General features: G+C 40.2%; 1 protein-coding gene across 11 annotated transcripts in view; it reads right to left on the minus strand.

Moving 5' to 3' along the window:
* The window catches only part of tjp1b (tight junction protein 1b), a 67,440-nt gene that overhangs the window by 48,381 nt on the left and 3,694 nt on the right, over positions 1–15,365 (minus strand). The window contains exon 1 of one of the 11 annotated variants that reach the window (XM_088297827.1): positions 8,293–8,813. The exons of the other annotated variants lie outside the window; for them this stretch is intronic. Within the exon in view, the coding sequence (XP_088153953.1) occupies positions 8,293–8,444 (152 nt within the window). The 5' untranslated portion in view covers positions 8,445–8,813. Of the gene's footprint in view, positions 1–8,292; positions 8,814–15,365 lie in introns of those variants that run through there. 11 annotated transcript variants of the gene reach the window in all.

Below are 15,365 nucleotides of genomic sequence, written 5' to 3' on the forward strand. Positions count from 1 at the left end.
ATGGGATCGGTTGATACGAGGCATTGAAAAGCTCGTGTCAGTGATGACACATCCTGCTCTTATAATTAAATTCAAATGATGAATGACATAATTATTCACTCTGGATAGCTTGGGAGGAAATTTGAATGTACTTTTTATGTGACAAATCAACACATACTTCCTGTTCCAAAAGTAACACACAGAGTTAATGCCTAAAGCACTGTATTGAAGTAAAAGGAGAAATTAATTCATATGATTTGAGAAAACTGGTTAAACCAGCAATGTGTCTTGTGTGTCCAAAATATGAGCATGGACTATTAATGTTGGACTAGAATTTGAATTATACAAAACACATTTTGACATTTATCCTCCCCCGCACCACCAACTAAAGTATATTTACGAGGGATGGGCTAGTACACATACCAGATATCGCCCCACTGATACTTATGGAAGAAAAAAAAAAAAAAGTTTATCCAGTATTTGACAATCAGAATCAAGCATCATGGAGAAAGAAAAGTCCTCACAATTATCTGTTAATTTAAATTGTATCTATCAAAAAAACTAGTGGTATCGGTACTCAGTGTCAGTATCGATGCATACCTAAAACTGAATATTCATACTAGTACCAGTCTGGAAAAATGCATCCCCAAACAGCCGTAATATTTCCATGTTTTCATATACTTGGTAGATTCATTGATGTTTTATGAGACATGATGTCATCATGCGCAGCGTGACCTGGTATCACCCCCCAGCTCTAAATCTGCGAGTTTATTCAGAGTTCATTAAATGTGAGGAAAAAAAAAAACAAAAAAAAAACAATGCCGACTTGCAAATAGTAGGTTTTGGATTGAACATTTCTTTCGCTGGGATGCAAGCGGCAAGTGTGGATGACCTTTTTTGTACAAAAAATGTCAGAAACACACAGTCAGACGCTGCTTTCACTCACAAAGTCACGAAAGTACTTATTAAATAAACAAATGGTGCTTCACTGCGCTGTTGAGTCTCATGGCAGGAGCGTGTTTGTGGTATTACCAGTGTTATTAATTACAGAGCAAATCAGTGGGTATTTTTATTTTATTTATCTATTTTTGGCGAGACGGGTGCATTCCGAATGACGTTATTAATGCACCAACCATGTCCAATCCATTTAAATAGCAACCCGGTCTTGTCAACAAGATCAAGAGGAGAGACTTGACAAGATTGACTTTGCAGGAAGTGGAGATTTTGACTCGCTACTGACCCATGGGCATTGTCTCAAATCAGATGTTACATCATGCATTCATGTGCACATGTTTTTATAAATACTTTTTTTTTTTCTCTATGTGTGTTTTCATCACATCTTTAGGAGGGTAGATAAGAACTGACATTTAATGCGGAATGTGGGCACAAAAAAAAAATCCCCTCAAAAAACAAGTACAGATAAGACAAGACAATATTCCCTTAAAATTGCATGAAATTAATAGCAATTGCCTTTTTCACTTTCACTCATATATACCTTGAAATACCGATTCTACAAGAATTGTAATCCCTTTAAACCAGGGCCCGTATCTGCCCGAAACAAGACCTGGTATCAGTACTAGCCAAGCTCGTCTTTCTCCTTCGGTAGTGCTGCAATTTCTCTTGGACAGTCTTTGGCTACGTGCAGGCAGTATAAGATGGACTTATGCATATACTGTACGGGAGGCTCAGACTGTCTATCGGCTACTTAGAACAGCAGTAATATTAGCCGTTCTTTGCTGAGGATAAAGAATACATGCAACACATAGATGCTAATTATGAGCCTGAGTGCCTGCGGGAGCTTCTCATTGTATGTTGGCATTAAGGTAGCAAAGGCTATGTCGTTGCTTTTAATACACAAAGTGTAATTGTCTTTGTTTGATTTTTCGTTTGACAGTGTTGGGAATTCCTAGTCATGGCCCCCAGTGGAGAGGCCCTGCAGCCTTGTCAGGAATAAAGTATTCCTACACCCCGCTTCTTGTAATGTTGCAGGTGATTTTGTTTCCAAATGTAATTGTGATGCACTAAACTTGCTTTTGATTATTTAATACAATAAATAGGAAGTACAAAACAAACAGAAACCACATTTCTCTTTGGGTCTTGACCTGTAAATCATGAAAACCCTCCAACAGGAATTATTATTTATTGTTGTCCCCTAGAGTAAAATAGCTCTTTAAAAAAATTGCCAATCTTATTTGCTCCCGTGATTTAGTTCTCTCACTTAATCTCTTAAACTATTAACAATTTGCAGCATAGATGCAGCTTTCCTAGCTCTGAGCGGCGTCACACTTGAGTGCAATCTGAGAGCAGAAAACAATTAGGGAAATTAACTGAAATCATTACCAATGCTAAGTAGAGATCTCTCGAATGAGACAACATCCCTCCATTTAACATCCATTATTTGCGGTAGTTAAGTGCAAGGGAACCTGGCATGCAGATTGTTTTGAAAGGTCTGCCTGAAAACAATGACGTGACCTTGACTCAACTGAATCCAGAAACAGTGTGATGCAAAACACTTATGTGGAGGAAATGGATGGAAAAAAAACCCACACATTTTGCTCATGCAGAGATGTTATAACGGATCAGGGAGATTTGCCACAACTGGTTGCATTGAGAAGTCCCCGTTTCTCTAAAATATCAGTATTGCACTAAAATAACTCAGTATTCTTTGAACGCTACAATTCCTCATAACTGTCATGACACCTCCTCGCGGTTGGTGCATCCTCTCTCTGTCACTCTTGCTGTTACAAATCTTAAATCTAACGAGATCAGAGCCCGCCGTGGCGCTTGCATGAATAATTGAGATCCTTTGTGCCCGGGTTCCCCAAAATAAAATTAGATGCTTGATCGTAAGATGCGTGAATCATCACAAACAATAACAAGGGAGACATTGAAAGGTCTCTGAGAAAACCTTCATCTCGTCCCCAGGTAGCAGTTGAGAAAGACAATGCATTTGATTGGGCAATAAGATGAAAAGTTGCCAGTGATATCACCCTTGACTCTTGTGGGGGAACAGTTCATTTTTGTGGAAGATGTTTGCTTCTCAAATGTATGCATCAGCTTACTGCAAAATGATGATCTTACCACTTTGCAGTGCAATTACAAGAGCTTCTTTTTCGGGACGTGAATCTGTTTAATAGGTATGTTAGAGGAAGTTCCACTGAATATGGAATTTTCCTACTCACAAATATGAAATAATTTAGATTCATGTTTTAGTTAAACTTGGTATGGAAAGCCACCTAATCCTAGCGATATGCCGGTGAGATTAGGTTATAATGTCCGTCTTCGTGTGCTGCTGCACTGTTTGTGTTCAAATATGCATTACTTAAAGTGTTATAACACCGCCACACTGATGCTAATTGTTAGTCTGTCGATGGCAGGGGAGGGCAAACTTTGTGATTGGCGGGCCACAATGGGTTCTAAAATTTGACACAGGGGCCTAACCAAGAGCAGATGGAGGGAGTGTTTTGGTAACCTCACCTCATCGGAGAAAAAAAAATAATTTTAATTTTAAATGAAAGTGAACAAAAGCATTACAACAATATATATGTCTTTGAAAAAAACCACTATTTAGCAAATAAAACATTAACAAGGTTTATTCATTTAATTTTTTTTCAAGTTCGGCGGGCCGGATTCAAACGTTTAACGGGCCACGTGTGGGCCCCCGGGCCGTAGTTTGCCCACACCTGGTCTAGGGTGTTTCCAATTATGGATTAAGCAAATGGACTTTAATACAAAATTACAGCACAAGGGTGTGACAAAAACTATAAATATAGCATTATTAGGACATTAGTCATGATTGATACATCAATGAGATCTAATTCAATTTCCATCTGTATACGTTTAGTAGCACACGAAAATCATCTTTCCTTGAAACTGTGGAGGGTTGAGTCAAGAAGAAGCCATCCAATTAAGGCGTAGATCAAGGATTTCCCTCAACATTGCAGTGTAGGGCCTTTTTTGACAGTGTCCTCAATCTCTTGTGAATAATGCATGACTATTGATGTCAAAATGAGGCATATGAGAGGTGGACATCAAGGAAGGTGTGCAATTTGGTGCGCATCCAAATTTGGATGCTTAGAGGCTATGGTGGAGGTGTGTGTGCGCTGCACTGAATGCCACTTTAGTTCATTTATTATGCGGCAGAAGTGCTCTGCATCCTACTGAAGGAAATATTTTTCAATTTAATTATGATTTTAAGATGTAGCAAAAAAATATCTTGTGAATTTTACACAGCAGAGTAGAGGGTAAAAAGGCCTTGGTGATAACACATTGTAACAATAGGTGTTGAAATTAATTGATACATTGAAAACCAATCAATAATCAAATTAATTGATAACAATTTTAACAATCATTTAGAGCTATTGTTTACATTAAGGCGCTTAAGTTCTTATATAGTGAGGGAGGAGGAACTCATGCTGCAGGCAAAGTGCATCACTGGGCCCCATTTTAGCAAAGCCCAAAAGGTGAAAAAAAAAAAAAAGAAATGCTGAAAAAATATGATAGCTGTTTTAAATATTTTAGTTATAACAGTAGATGCTCAGTGCATGCCACAATTAGCTTGGAAAGGCCGATTTTTTTGCCCAGCTCTTATAATGGCACTCGCTCCACCATCTGTGTCAAACGTCGGTCGTGGAGGGCCGTTTTCCTGCACGTTTTTCATCTGTCCCGGCTGCAACACACACCTGATTCAAATGATCAGGATCGTTATGTTAGAATATATACGTACTGTATTAAATCTCATACTCTAACGACTGAATAACAAGTGAACTTAATCGGATACTTTTTTATTTTTCCCGAAAAAATGCTTCATTGTCCAATAAATGAAAAATCTAATTTGATCAAAATCATAAAATGGAGTGTATTTCTGTAGTACTTTCCCTACACTACATGGTGCCCACAGCACGTTACAAAGGTTAATTCATTCAATAATTTGAAGATTTATACCTATTTATTGAACCGGAGTGAACAGAAGTGTGTCATCCTATGGAAAATTTTTCCTTAGAATTCAAAATAGTTTACCTCATGGGTGCTAAATTAATCTTTGTTGTGGGCCACATTGTCGTTTGGTGGGCCGTTTTGACTGCAAACCCAAATAATTTGATTTTATATGCTCGCCATGGCTTCTTATCACCAGTATATGTACACAACAAATTGATTAGACAACAGTTATTCTGTTCAAATATTATATTACATACATATACATTACATTTTAAAACACGATTGGGAATAAAAAAAAAATCTTGCAACATTTTCAGAAGCAAACATAATTTTCATTTTGGGTATTTTGGCAAGAAACATGAAGCGTTTGCAAATATTTTGTTTTCATGGGCCAGGTAAACTGATGTGGTGGGCCAGATCTAGTCCCCGGAACAAGAGTTTGCCACGTGTAGAATCCAGAGTGTTTCGCTTGCTTTGGTCCATAATATCCATCTCTATCGTGTCGTAGCAGCTAGCTAGTGCTAAGCTAACCTGTCATCTCCAGCTTGGCCCAACTAGCCAAACACCTTTCGTGTACTGCCGTGACAGTGTGAGAGCCTAACGTTGAAGTAAGAGAGACAAAGGCCTTGACTCCACTTCTATACGCTTTATTGACTGACTGCTTAACAGTTTAATTTAATGCTCAGTAGCAGGCTAAATATTACCATACGCACGCAAACTCATCCGGTTGTTGAGCGCGCTTTCACGCATTTAGACGGAAGTCCATCCCAAAATTCCTTTGTGACAATTTAGATGACAATTCTGATTAGGAAAAAAATTCGGATTTGTTTTAAATGTCTAAATTCAAGTTAGCGACGATTTGTGCGCAGGCCTCCTACTCATTAGATTGGGGTACCAAATTAAATGTCCGACAATTTGTACAGCAAGCCCTAGTCATCATTACTCCGTTTCATGCGTTGCGCTTCGGTTTGCCTCTGACACCCGCGATAGCCAAGTGCTTGCAAGCACCACCTGCTATTTTACTTCCATGGAGCCAACACCTAATTAAGCATCTTTGATTTTGAACTAGATGATAATCTGCTCGTAATCAACCCCCTCCACCCCCACGACACACACAAGTCCTGCTCTTGGTACTCTTTCCCAAGAGGAAAAAAAAAAAAAAAAACTGTGGAAATTTGTGTGTTCTTTTTAAGTAAACACAAGGCCGGAGCAGGAGGAGGGAGCGAGAGGAGGTGACCACTACAGTTTGGAGTAATGAGGACACAAAGTGGTGGCAAGACAAGACACAAACATGCTGAGAGCACAGAGGACGTGTTTAATGGGGGTGTACATGTGGGAATAAAAACAGCAGAGTGCCATGTTTTATGCTTTATGTTCTTTTATTATAATGAGCAGAACACAGCAGAGGAAGGGAAAGCATGGATGAATACTTCACATTCACATTGAAGCACATGAAGTTTGAGATGATGATATCACCCTAGCGCAGTGATTTCCAAACAGTGAGTGATGGGGAAAATATCCCATTTGATTTAATTCGTTCAACTTTTTCGATTGAGGGATATGAAATTAAAAAAATAGAAGGAACTTGGGTTCATGAAACATGGTAAAAAATAAAAAATAATTCAGTATGATGCAGGTCAACACATGCTAAGCAGTTAAAAAGTCAAAATCTCAGTTTGGTGTATTCGGTTGCAAAATAAAAAGGTGTTTGCGTGATATCAAAATGAAAAAAAAAAAATATTTTTTACGATTAAAATAAGCAGCTCAGATAGTGGATGGATGGCTGATGTCTTGTAACATAAAATCATAAGTACAAACGTAAATTTAATTTCATTCATACATATTTTACTTTAGAAAAATTATTTCAGTAATTAAAAAAATTGGTTGACTGATTTTGTCCCAATTTGCTGATTAAACAATTTCTCAACAGGGTCATGAAAAAGGGGGATCCTAGAGGGCTGGAGCCCCGGCATCCACTATTGGTTCATCTTTGTCGCCAATATCCAATAAAGCGTAACTAAAAATGTGAAAAAAACAAAAACTTTATTCCTAGTAGAAATTTGTTGAATTGATACAATAAACAGACATCACGACACTTGTGTCGCTTTAGGTCACGGCCGTAACACTTGTCACAGTTCGCCATACAGCTATACTATGTTGCAAGTGTGTGTATTTGACCAAAAATAACACCGTTAGTCTAACATCAAGTGAAATAAGAGCGCTGTTTTTCATTTCTCAGAGAAATGAATGAGCCTGCTCATGACATCCTGTCTGAAAACACACCATCTTATGAAACGCAAGATGAGACCAGCTGAGTTTGACGAGTGACAACAACTACATTCACATGATGGTGACTTAACATCGCTGGCATTGGGTGGAATCCTCGCACCTCCAAATCCCTCACTTTTCAGGAAACCCCAAAAACATCATGTTCGTGCACCCATTAACATTACATTGTCAAAGAGTGCAAGCCATTTCCAACACTTGCGATCTGTCAGATTTGTACAAATAAAATCCACACGTGAACCAATTGTATGGATTTGTGAAATAAATATTCAATTGATCAAAGAAGAAGAGGTTTGGGCCCAATGCCGGCAATAAGAAATTATTTCTATATCAAAATGATGTCTTTAGATGAAACTGGCAGGTGGTGCATTATTAATAATAAAAAATATATATCAATGATGTCATCAACTTCGACTTGACTTTCATCATATTACAGTAGGGGTGTCAAGATCCAGTCCTGGAGAGCCGCTTTCCGTCATGCTTTCAATTTCTGCCGGCTGCAACCCGCCTGATTCAAATGATCAGCTCATCAGCAAGCTCTGAAGAAGCCTGATAAGTATTCTGCTCATTTGAATCAGGTGTGTTGCAGCCAGGAGAGGTGGAAAACATCCAGGACTGGAGTTTGACACCCCTGTGTTATAGTACACGTATATAGTATATATTATATATACTATACAAAATGTTAACAAATGGTTAGTCGTTCCTCCTATACGTTCATAACAAATAATCTAACATTCATCAATCTATGCCAGTGACGTGTAGTGACACGTACACGATGAAATGCTCTTCCTCTAGATGGCAGACGCTACATAATTAACCTGTGCATCCACTTTTTGTTTAGTGGTGTGTGATTTTTTTTCTCCCCACTGTAAAATATTTTCGTTGGGGAAACACTGCTGTAGCCATTCAACTTTAGGAGGACGCCCACACACAAAAACTCCCATCATGCATTGTAGTGAGATGCTTACAGATTGGCTGCAGTGACAAAAATCACTATTAGGAGTCCTTTCGTAAAAACAGCTTTGCTTTGTACACCCCCCCAAGGCTCACTTCATCCTCATCCCCCCCTGATTCCTGATTCCTACTCACCACATTCGCTTCCTGGGTGGAAGACAATGTTCTTTGTTGGAGGCGGTCACCCCCAGAGCCAGCTGCATCACAGTAATGTATTTCTGGTAATTCACCATGGTACCGTCCACCGCTACGGAAAATCCCAGGCAAAGAAAATCGCAGGTGATCATATATAAGTCTTATTATTCCCTGGCATCCGCCGCCTCGGCTGCGTCTCCCGGGCTCGGCAGCGGTAGCATCAGCAGCACATCGCCATTTGCAGAGCCGAAGGACTGGCAGCGAAAACACCCCCCAAGGAGCTCAAGGCAAGGTGTCGTGCCGCGGCGACCCATGTCTGCAATGACACTCGCACCGAAACGCACCGCCCTTCCATCCGATCGCCCGCCAGCTCCTTCTTTCCTCTCTTTTTCTAATGTGTCAACGTGCGCGCGTCCTCTCTCTCTCCTCCTAACACGCTCCGGACATGATCGGCTTCCTCCTGCCTCCTCCCTCCTCTCCTGGCTCGCCAACACTCTCTTAAAAAACGCTGCAGCGTCCAAGCGTCCGTTTGTATGTGCGGGCGCGTGTGTGCGCGCGCGCGTCCGTGTGTGTGTGTGTGTGTGTGTGAGGTAGGGAGGGGCGGGGTGAGGGGGGGGGGCATTCAATTTGGAGATGCATGCTCAGTAGTAGTAGTAGTCAGGGGCGTAGCCATCATTTCAGAAATAGGGGGAGGTGGGGGTGGAACTATTGTTGAACTTTTATCATCATCATCCTGTCACTTTCAACTACTCCATAGTGTCAAGAAAAGGAAATATGAATTAGACGTAAAACACCATGACAGTAGAGGCTATAGTCTGATTATGATGCCCACTAAAGAAATTTAGTAATGCCCCCCCGCGAACATCATAAATCGCCTTCTTTTCCTTTTGACTATAACAAAAAAATTTGTTATGATTCTGTCTGTTCTATTTCTATGTCCTGCTGGAGTGGTGGGCGTTTCCCTCTAGCAGCACACCTGTCAAGCATCACATTAGCTGTGTCAGACTGCCCCGCCCATCATGCCTTGTCGGAGAATTCCTCATCTCGCTCATGGCCATGTTACAAAGTCTTCAATTTCTAGACGTTCGTTCTTGTTTCTGCTGCTCAGTACCTTACCTTTTTCTTTGGGGGGGGGTTCCTGTTATAGTATATTTTCATTTCTTATCGATCTTCATTTCCTCTGGGTTGTATTATACCTATTTTGGCTCTTTTCATTACTTTTTTCTTTCCCTTTTGCTCTCATTTTGCTGGTTTGCATGCCAGCATCCCTTGTTGAACTAGATCGGTCCTGCGAAATTTTGTTAATAAACTCTTTAGTCCACATTTCATCCGAGTCCCCGTTTCGGAGAGTCCGACTTCATTCTGGATATTCCAGAAGACAACACCGTTCTTTTTCTGCGAAGGAGCGCCAGCATCACATCATATCACTCTTTGTCTCAGATGTTAACTCTGTTAGTAATATTCACTCTGTGTCTAATGATTGGAAATTTTATTTTAGTTGGCTAAAATTGTACCTCAGAGGTTTTCTATGTCAGCAGGTGCACAAGTCTGAACGGACCACTGCCATGAAATTTTCCAGAGCTTTCAACCGCATCTGATGGCCTTCATTAGCAAATTCCCTGATAATGGATTTTATGCTGGCAGAGTGCTTCTTTTTTTTTTTTTAAAGTTGAGTTTGCTTCTCTTCAGGTCAACCACAAACACTGAAGCAGGTTGTCCACCACTGATTCATAATTTAAATTTCTCATCATTTTTATTTATAACTCATTGTTTAACGCCCAATTTTCGCAGCAACCCCCCTTAATCAAAGTGAAATTGAGAGAGTAAAAAACTTCTGTCAGTTAAAATTAACATCAGAAGACAGTGATTACTGAATGATGTTGACTTTTATTCATAAAAAACACACAAACCATTTGTTCACCAATACTAAGCCCCTATTTGATGAGTTCATACTTCATCATTGGGGGTTTAACATACAAACACTTAGCCGCAGACTGTAAAACATTTACTCATTTCTTTTTATAAAACTCACAGGGCCTTAAGATGATGAATAATTTCAGAGTGATCATGTGCTATTCTTGCAAGTCTGACAGTGCGCAACAGTGCAAAGTCTTCAATAATTCATTTGGGACAGAACCTCAAATTACCTTTGTTGTTGATGTCGACCTTTTGCCGAATCCACTTGTCAACTGACCGCAATTGGGTCATTTTTCAATCAAAAGCGTGATTCACCAGTGCTGGTCTGGACATAAGGGTAAGTCGATCAGTCTAGACTTGTGGAGGAGCAAGCCGCCTCCTCATTTGAGCGCAGAAGATCTGACTCACAAAAACAAAACACAACAGACTCTAGAGGTTGAAGCGAGGCACCCATATTTAGAGCCAATGACTAGGCAACATGTGATAATATACTCACTTTATTTATTTGTCTGATATTTTTAATTAGCCTTCTCATCCATGGTTATGTTCCTGCATTTCTTTCTGTATCTAAATTAATATACAATTTGCGTTGCAATTTCTGCTTTGATGAATAATTTCCAGAGATATGCAGTAAGTAATTATATATATATATATATATATATATTATATTATTATTATTAAATTATATAAAAATATTATTGGGTTGGGTTCCTAAACCACTCGTTGGGTAACTGTGTGTTTCGAGCATATTGGGTTACTTTTACCTCATTAGGACCGAGCAGAATGGGTTGAAGACTGAATATGGGCGGACTGAAGAGCTGAAGCTCGTCGTCATTTTGGAAACTGAATCTGAAACTGAAGCAAATTTAAGGCAAGATTCTTAACATTTTTTGTTGACGCCTAGATTGCTCGGTCCTGACTCTGGACCGTGGACGGCCCATTAGCCGCATGCAAACTGCACTGAGTAGCCCATTGATGAATTAAAAAAAAAATCAAAAATTAGAACTCCTTTTGGGGAATTTTCTTTTAAATTTTGTTTTATTTACAAACCCCCCAAATCTAAAAAAAAAAAACTACAACAACACTGATATACTTTCAATATACGTCTTCTACAAAAAACATATATCCAAATATCCAAAATATGAACAATCTCTGTCCCGTTTGGATCGAGCACAGGGTTAGCTATTTCACCCAACTTGAAGTACATGATAACCAAAATTTTGATGACCGTTGCCACACGGTCTGTTTAATGGCATCATCTAGCACTAATTGAGTCATTCGCCTACCTCTGACAAACATCCCCTCAGCACACTTCATCACCTCCCACTGATGAGGATGCCTTTCAGATGATTATCAAGAATAATGAGACACTACAGATCCTCATTAGCAGACATGTGCGTTAATAAATCTAAAAAAAGATGGACGGTGGAATTACTCTCAAGTTTTGTTGTTTGAGGTATTCTGATGAAACGAACTATATGGAAATGATGCTCACTGCTATCGACAGGCAAATATCAATGGTTGGGAAAATAACAATCGACATACTGGAAATCTAATGCTATTCAATGCAAGCGCTGTAAAATTTTGTTTTCACAAAGATATTAATACTCGGATTTGGAATTATTACTGGATTATATAATGCAATATTGCTTTTACCGTCTATTCTAAATTGTGCCCTCTCTCAGTTATTCACCTGGTGTCGCGTCCCCTTGGACAAATTAGCACCTAGAGCAAGGGTGGGCATACTTTTTGATTCGTGGGCCACAATGAGTTCTAAAATTTGACAGAGGGGCCGGACTAGTAGCGGATGGATGGAGTGGTTTGGTAACCTCACCTCATGGGAGAAAAAAAATAAATACATTTAATTATAAATAAAAATGAACAAAAGCATTACAACAATATATGTGTCTTTGAAAAACCACCGTATTTAGAAAATGAAACATGAACAAGGTTTATTCATTTAATTTTTCTCAAGTTCGGCGGGCCGGATTAAAACGTTTAACGGGCCACGTGTGGCCCCCGGGCCGTAGTTTGCCCACGCCTGACCTAGAGGGAAGTCCTCTTTGCATGACAAATAAATTGTGGATGACTTACTGTAGCCAGAATTCTAAAAGACTTGACAGTTCTGTTCACCACGCAACACCATCTTTGGTTAGCAGGATAAAAATTGGGCTTTAACCAACCAAGCCAAACCTAAATAGGCTTGACTCAGATTTTAATCATTGTAATGCTTAGATGTTATAAAAGTGTCTCAAACACACACTCTAGGTTTTGTATGTGGTGAGCTCGTCTTACTATTGTAACTTAGCTAAAGTGCTCCCGCACGCATTCCTCAACAGGCATTTGTATATCGAGAGATTTTATCTTTACGACACTTTAAAGTCTACAAAGTGCCTTAATATAGGTTTAAAGATCATTTCTGTCCAAACACAGAGAACTATGTTGTAATCAAGTGGGGCAAGATAACATTAAACTGTTTTTTTTTTGTGTGTGTGTTTGTGTGTGAAAATGCCTCTTCCCTTCATATAGTCTGTTGGTGTGGCTGCTTTAGAGTGCCCCGTTGTCAGCCGGGAGTCTTTTCATGTTTCAGAGAGCCAGGAAAAAAAAATGTAAAAAGTCTGACGTGACAGCCAGCGTATGGAGAGGGGCATCACACTGATGTGGCTTCTTTAGAGTGCCTCGTTGTTGTGAGTGCGCAGTACCGGCGTTTTAAAGCAGATATACGGTCGGAAACGTGTAGTGATATGTACACTTCACTGTGATGTGTCAAATTTAGAAGACATTTTTGACACTTTACATGGACTTGAAATACAATCGGATACCGTCTGTGGCCGTGTAAATAAACGCGCCGAGCTACGATGTAAGGAAACACGATATGTTAGATGGTTCCATGGGTATCGAAAACCCCTCTCAGTAGGATTCAGTGAACACAATTCTTAAGGAGTGTGTATTTTGGTGACTCAAACAATAATGTGGATGTGTATTGGCAGCTGAGGGGTCAGCAGTTGTGCTGCAGTCTGGAGCCCACTGCAGCAGCCGATTTCACACTGGCACCCCCCCCCCCCCCCCCCCCATGCAGTAATGATTCGGCCTGGCCAATCATTACCTTCCTCTTACAGTATGTGAAACCACTGCTGACATTTTACATTGTCCACCACAAGCTCGTGCTGGCACTCACAACACATTAAAGTGCTCTTTTTCCTCAGCCACTAAATAGGCCAGCCGGGGCTGCCCTTCTTTCTCATGTCCTTCCACTGCCTGGTCCACTTTATTGTATGCAGCAACATCCAACGCTGGATTGTAGGACTCGCCTGCTGCTCCCAGAGGAAGCAAACCTGGCCCGGGGCCCTGAGAACCGCCGCTGCTGTAAGCCTGTGATTTATTAGTTTTCCAACAAACAAAAGAGGAAGTTCACAAAGTCCTCTTCACATTAAAAGCACTGCACCAAGCGGATGGCAGCGAGCGGGGTGAAATATACACACACACACGTGCACACAGTCACACTTGGGTGCTGTCGCAGTGCTTTCTCTCTGTATGTGCTGTGAGGTGAGTCATCAAGCTCACAGTTTCACTTCATCTCTCCTGGGCTCCGCCTCCCCAACCTGCCCGAGGCTCATTTTGTCCACTTATGGATGAAGAAGTGACATCATCACCGCTGCCTCGCATATAGAAAAGGCCGCGGATCTGATCTCATACCCACACGCAAACGCATTGACAAATCACTCTGGAGGAGATGGTGATTTATTCTGTCTACCGGAGACTCGGCACTCGTGGCGCTGTTTTTCTTTATTAGTAAGATTTACAGTAAACCTCCATTCTATTGCAGGTGCCTACTTCATATTTTTTTTACTTTCATTTATTTTCCACACTTAGTAACTTCATTTTGGTCTAATGCCCGTTTTTATTGCACGTAATTCCACAGTTGACCACTAGATGGCGCCAATTTACTTATTTAGTTTGAGACAGTGTAAATTTGAAAGACGAAGCGCAAAACACCATGTCTTTCAGCACAGTCCTAGTTTTTCTTAAAAATAATTGAACATCATCTGTAATCCTGCTTTTTACACCTACAGAACGCGACAGCTAAAAGTTCATTTATAATGTATGATATTTCTTTTTTAGGCAGCATGGCTGTGACATGCTTTGCACATCAGGCTCAAAGTTCGGAGTGATTGAGTTTAGAATCTTGTCTCTGGCCCTTGAGGTGAGTTTACATTTTCCCAGTTTATATAGGTTTACTCCAGTTGCACTAGCTTCCTCCCAAAATCTAAAAACATCCATGGGTGTGAATTTCTACGCAAATAAACCTAATGAGCAAATGTCAGCTATGTGAACCACTACAAATGGTGCAATTTACATACAATATAATTCAAATGTATGCAAGTTAAAAGGAAGAACACACAGATGACGTCACAGATTGAAATCAATTTAAGCAATTCTATTGTTCTACGTTCGATTATAAAAAATCTTTTTTTAAAAGAAAGTATGAAATTAAAAAATAATTTCAGACAGCTCAGCACTGATCATTTTATATCAAATCTTGCCGTGGCATTAAAAGATGATTCCCTCCCTTCTATTCTATTGCGTTTAATCATTCATCTAAAGTGCAAATTAATTTCTGTTCAGACGAGATGACTGTTCTCTGCACCTCAGCGAATTCGACAAAAAAAAAAAAAAAAAGTTTACTAAAGCAATATTTCAGCTGACGGCACTTAGCTGGATTCAGTCAATTTCACATCTGTTCCCGCGGTGCTCTTTTCAAGGGGAGGCGTCGACTATCCAGGCACCTTTTGTGCACTTTCAGCCCAGCGATGTGATCAGCTGCTCGCCAACTCACTCTGATTCAGCACCACTCTCCACAGAAACAAAACCAACTCAAGTCCACTCGAACCGGCACAACTGACAATCTCCTCCCTTGGCTTGCGATGTGCAAAGAAATGTGATGGACCAAACAAATGACTCTCCGTTCAAAGCCGCAACACACCGCAAAGACGACATTGTTTCTTTCTTGTTTCTTCACAATCATGGCCGCCGCCGAGCCTGACACTGCCACAGAGGGACACGCTGGCACCAAACCGCCAAGCCTTGAGGCGCTTTGTGTCCTACTTCTTCTTAGATTGAATAAACAAACGATTATGCCATTTTTCAGCCTCAAT

This window comes from Idiotropiscis lumnitzeri, chromosome 6 (genome assembly GCF_059441095.1).
Source record: "Idiotropiscis lumnitzeri isolate Australia: NSW breed Sydney's pygmy pipehorse chromosome 6, RoL_Ilum_1.0, whole genome shotgun sequence".
Taxonomy (NCBI): domain Eukaryota; kingdom Metazoa; phylum Chordata; class Actinopteri; order Syngnathiformes; family Syngnathidae; genus Idiotropiscis; species Idiotropiscis lumnitzeri.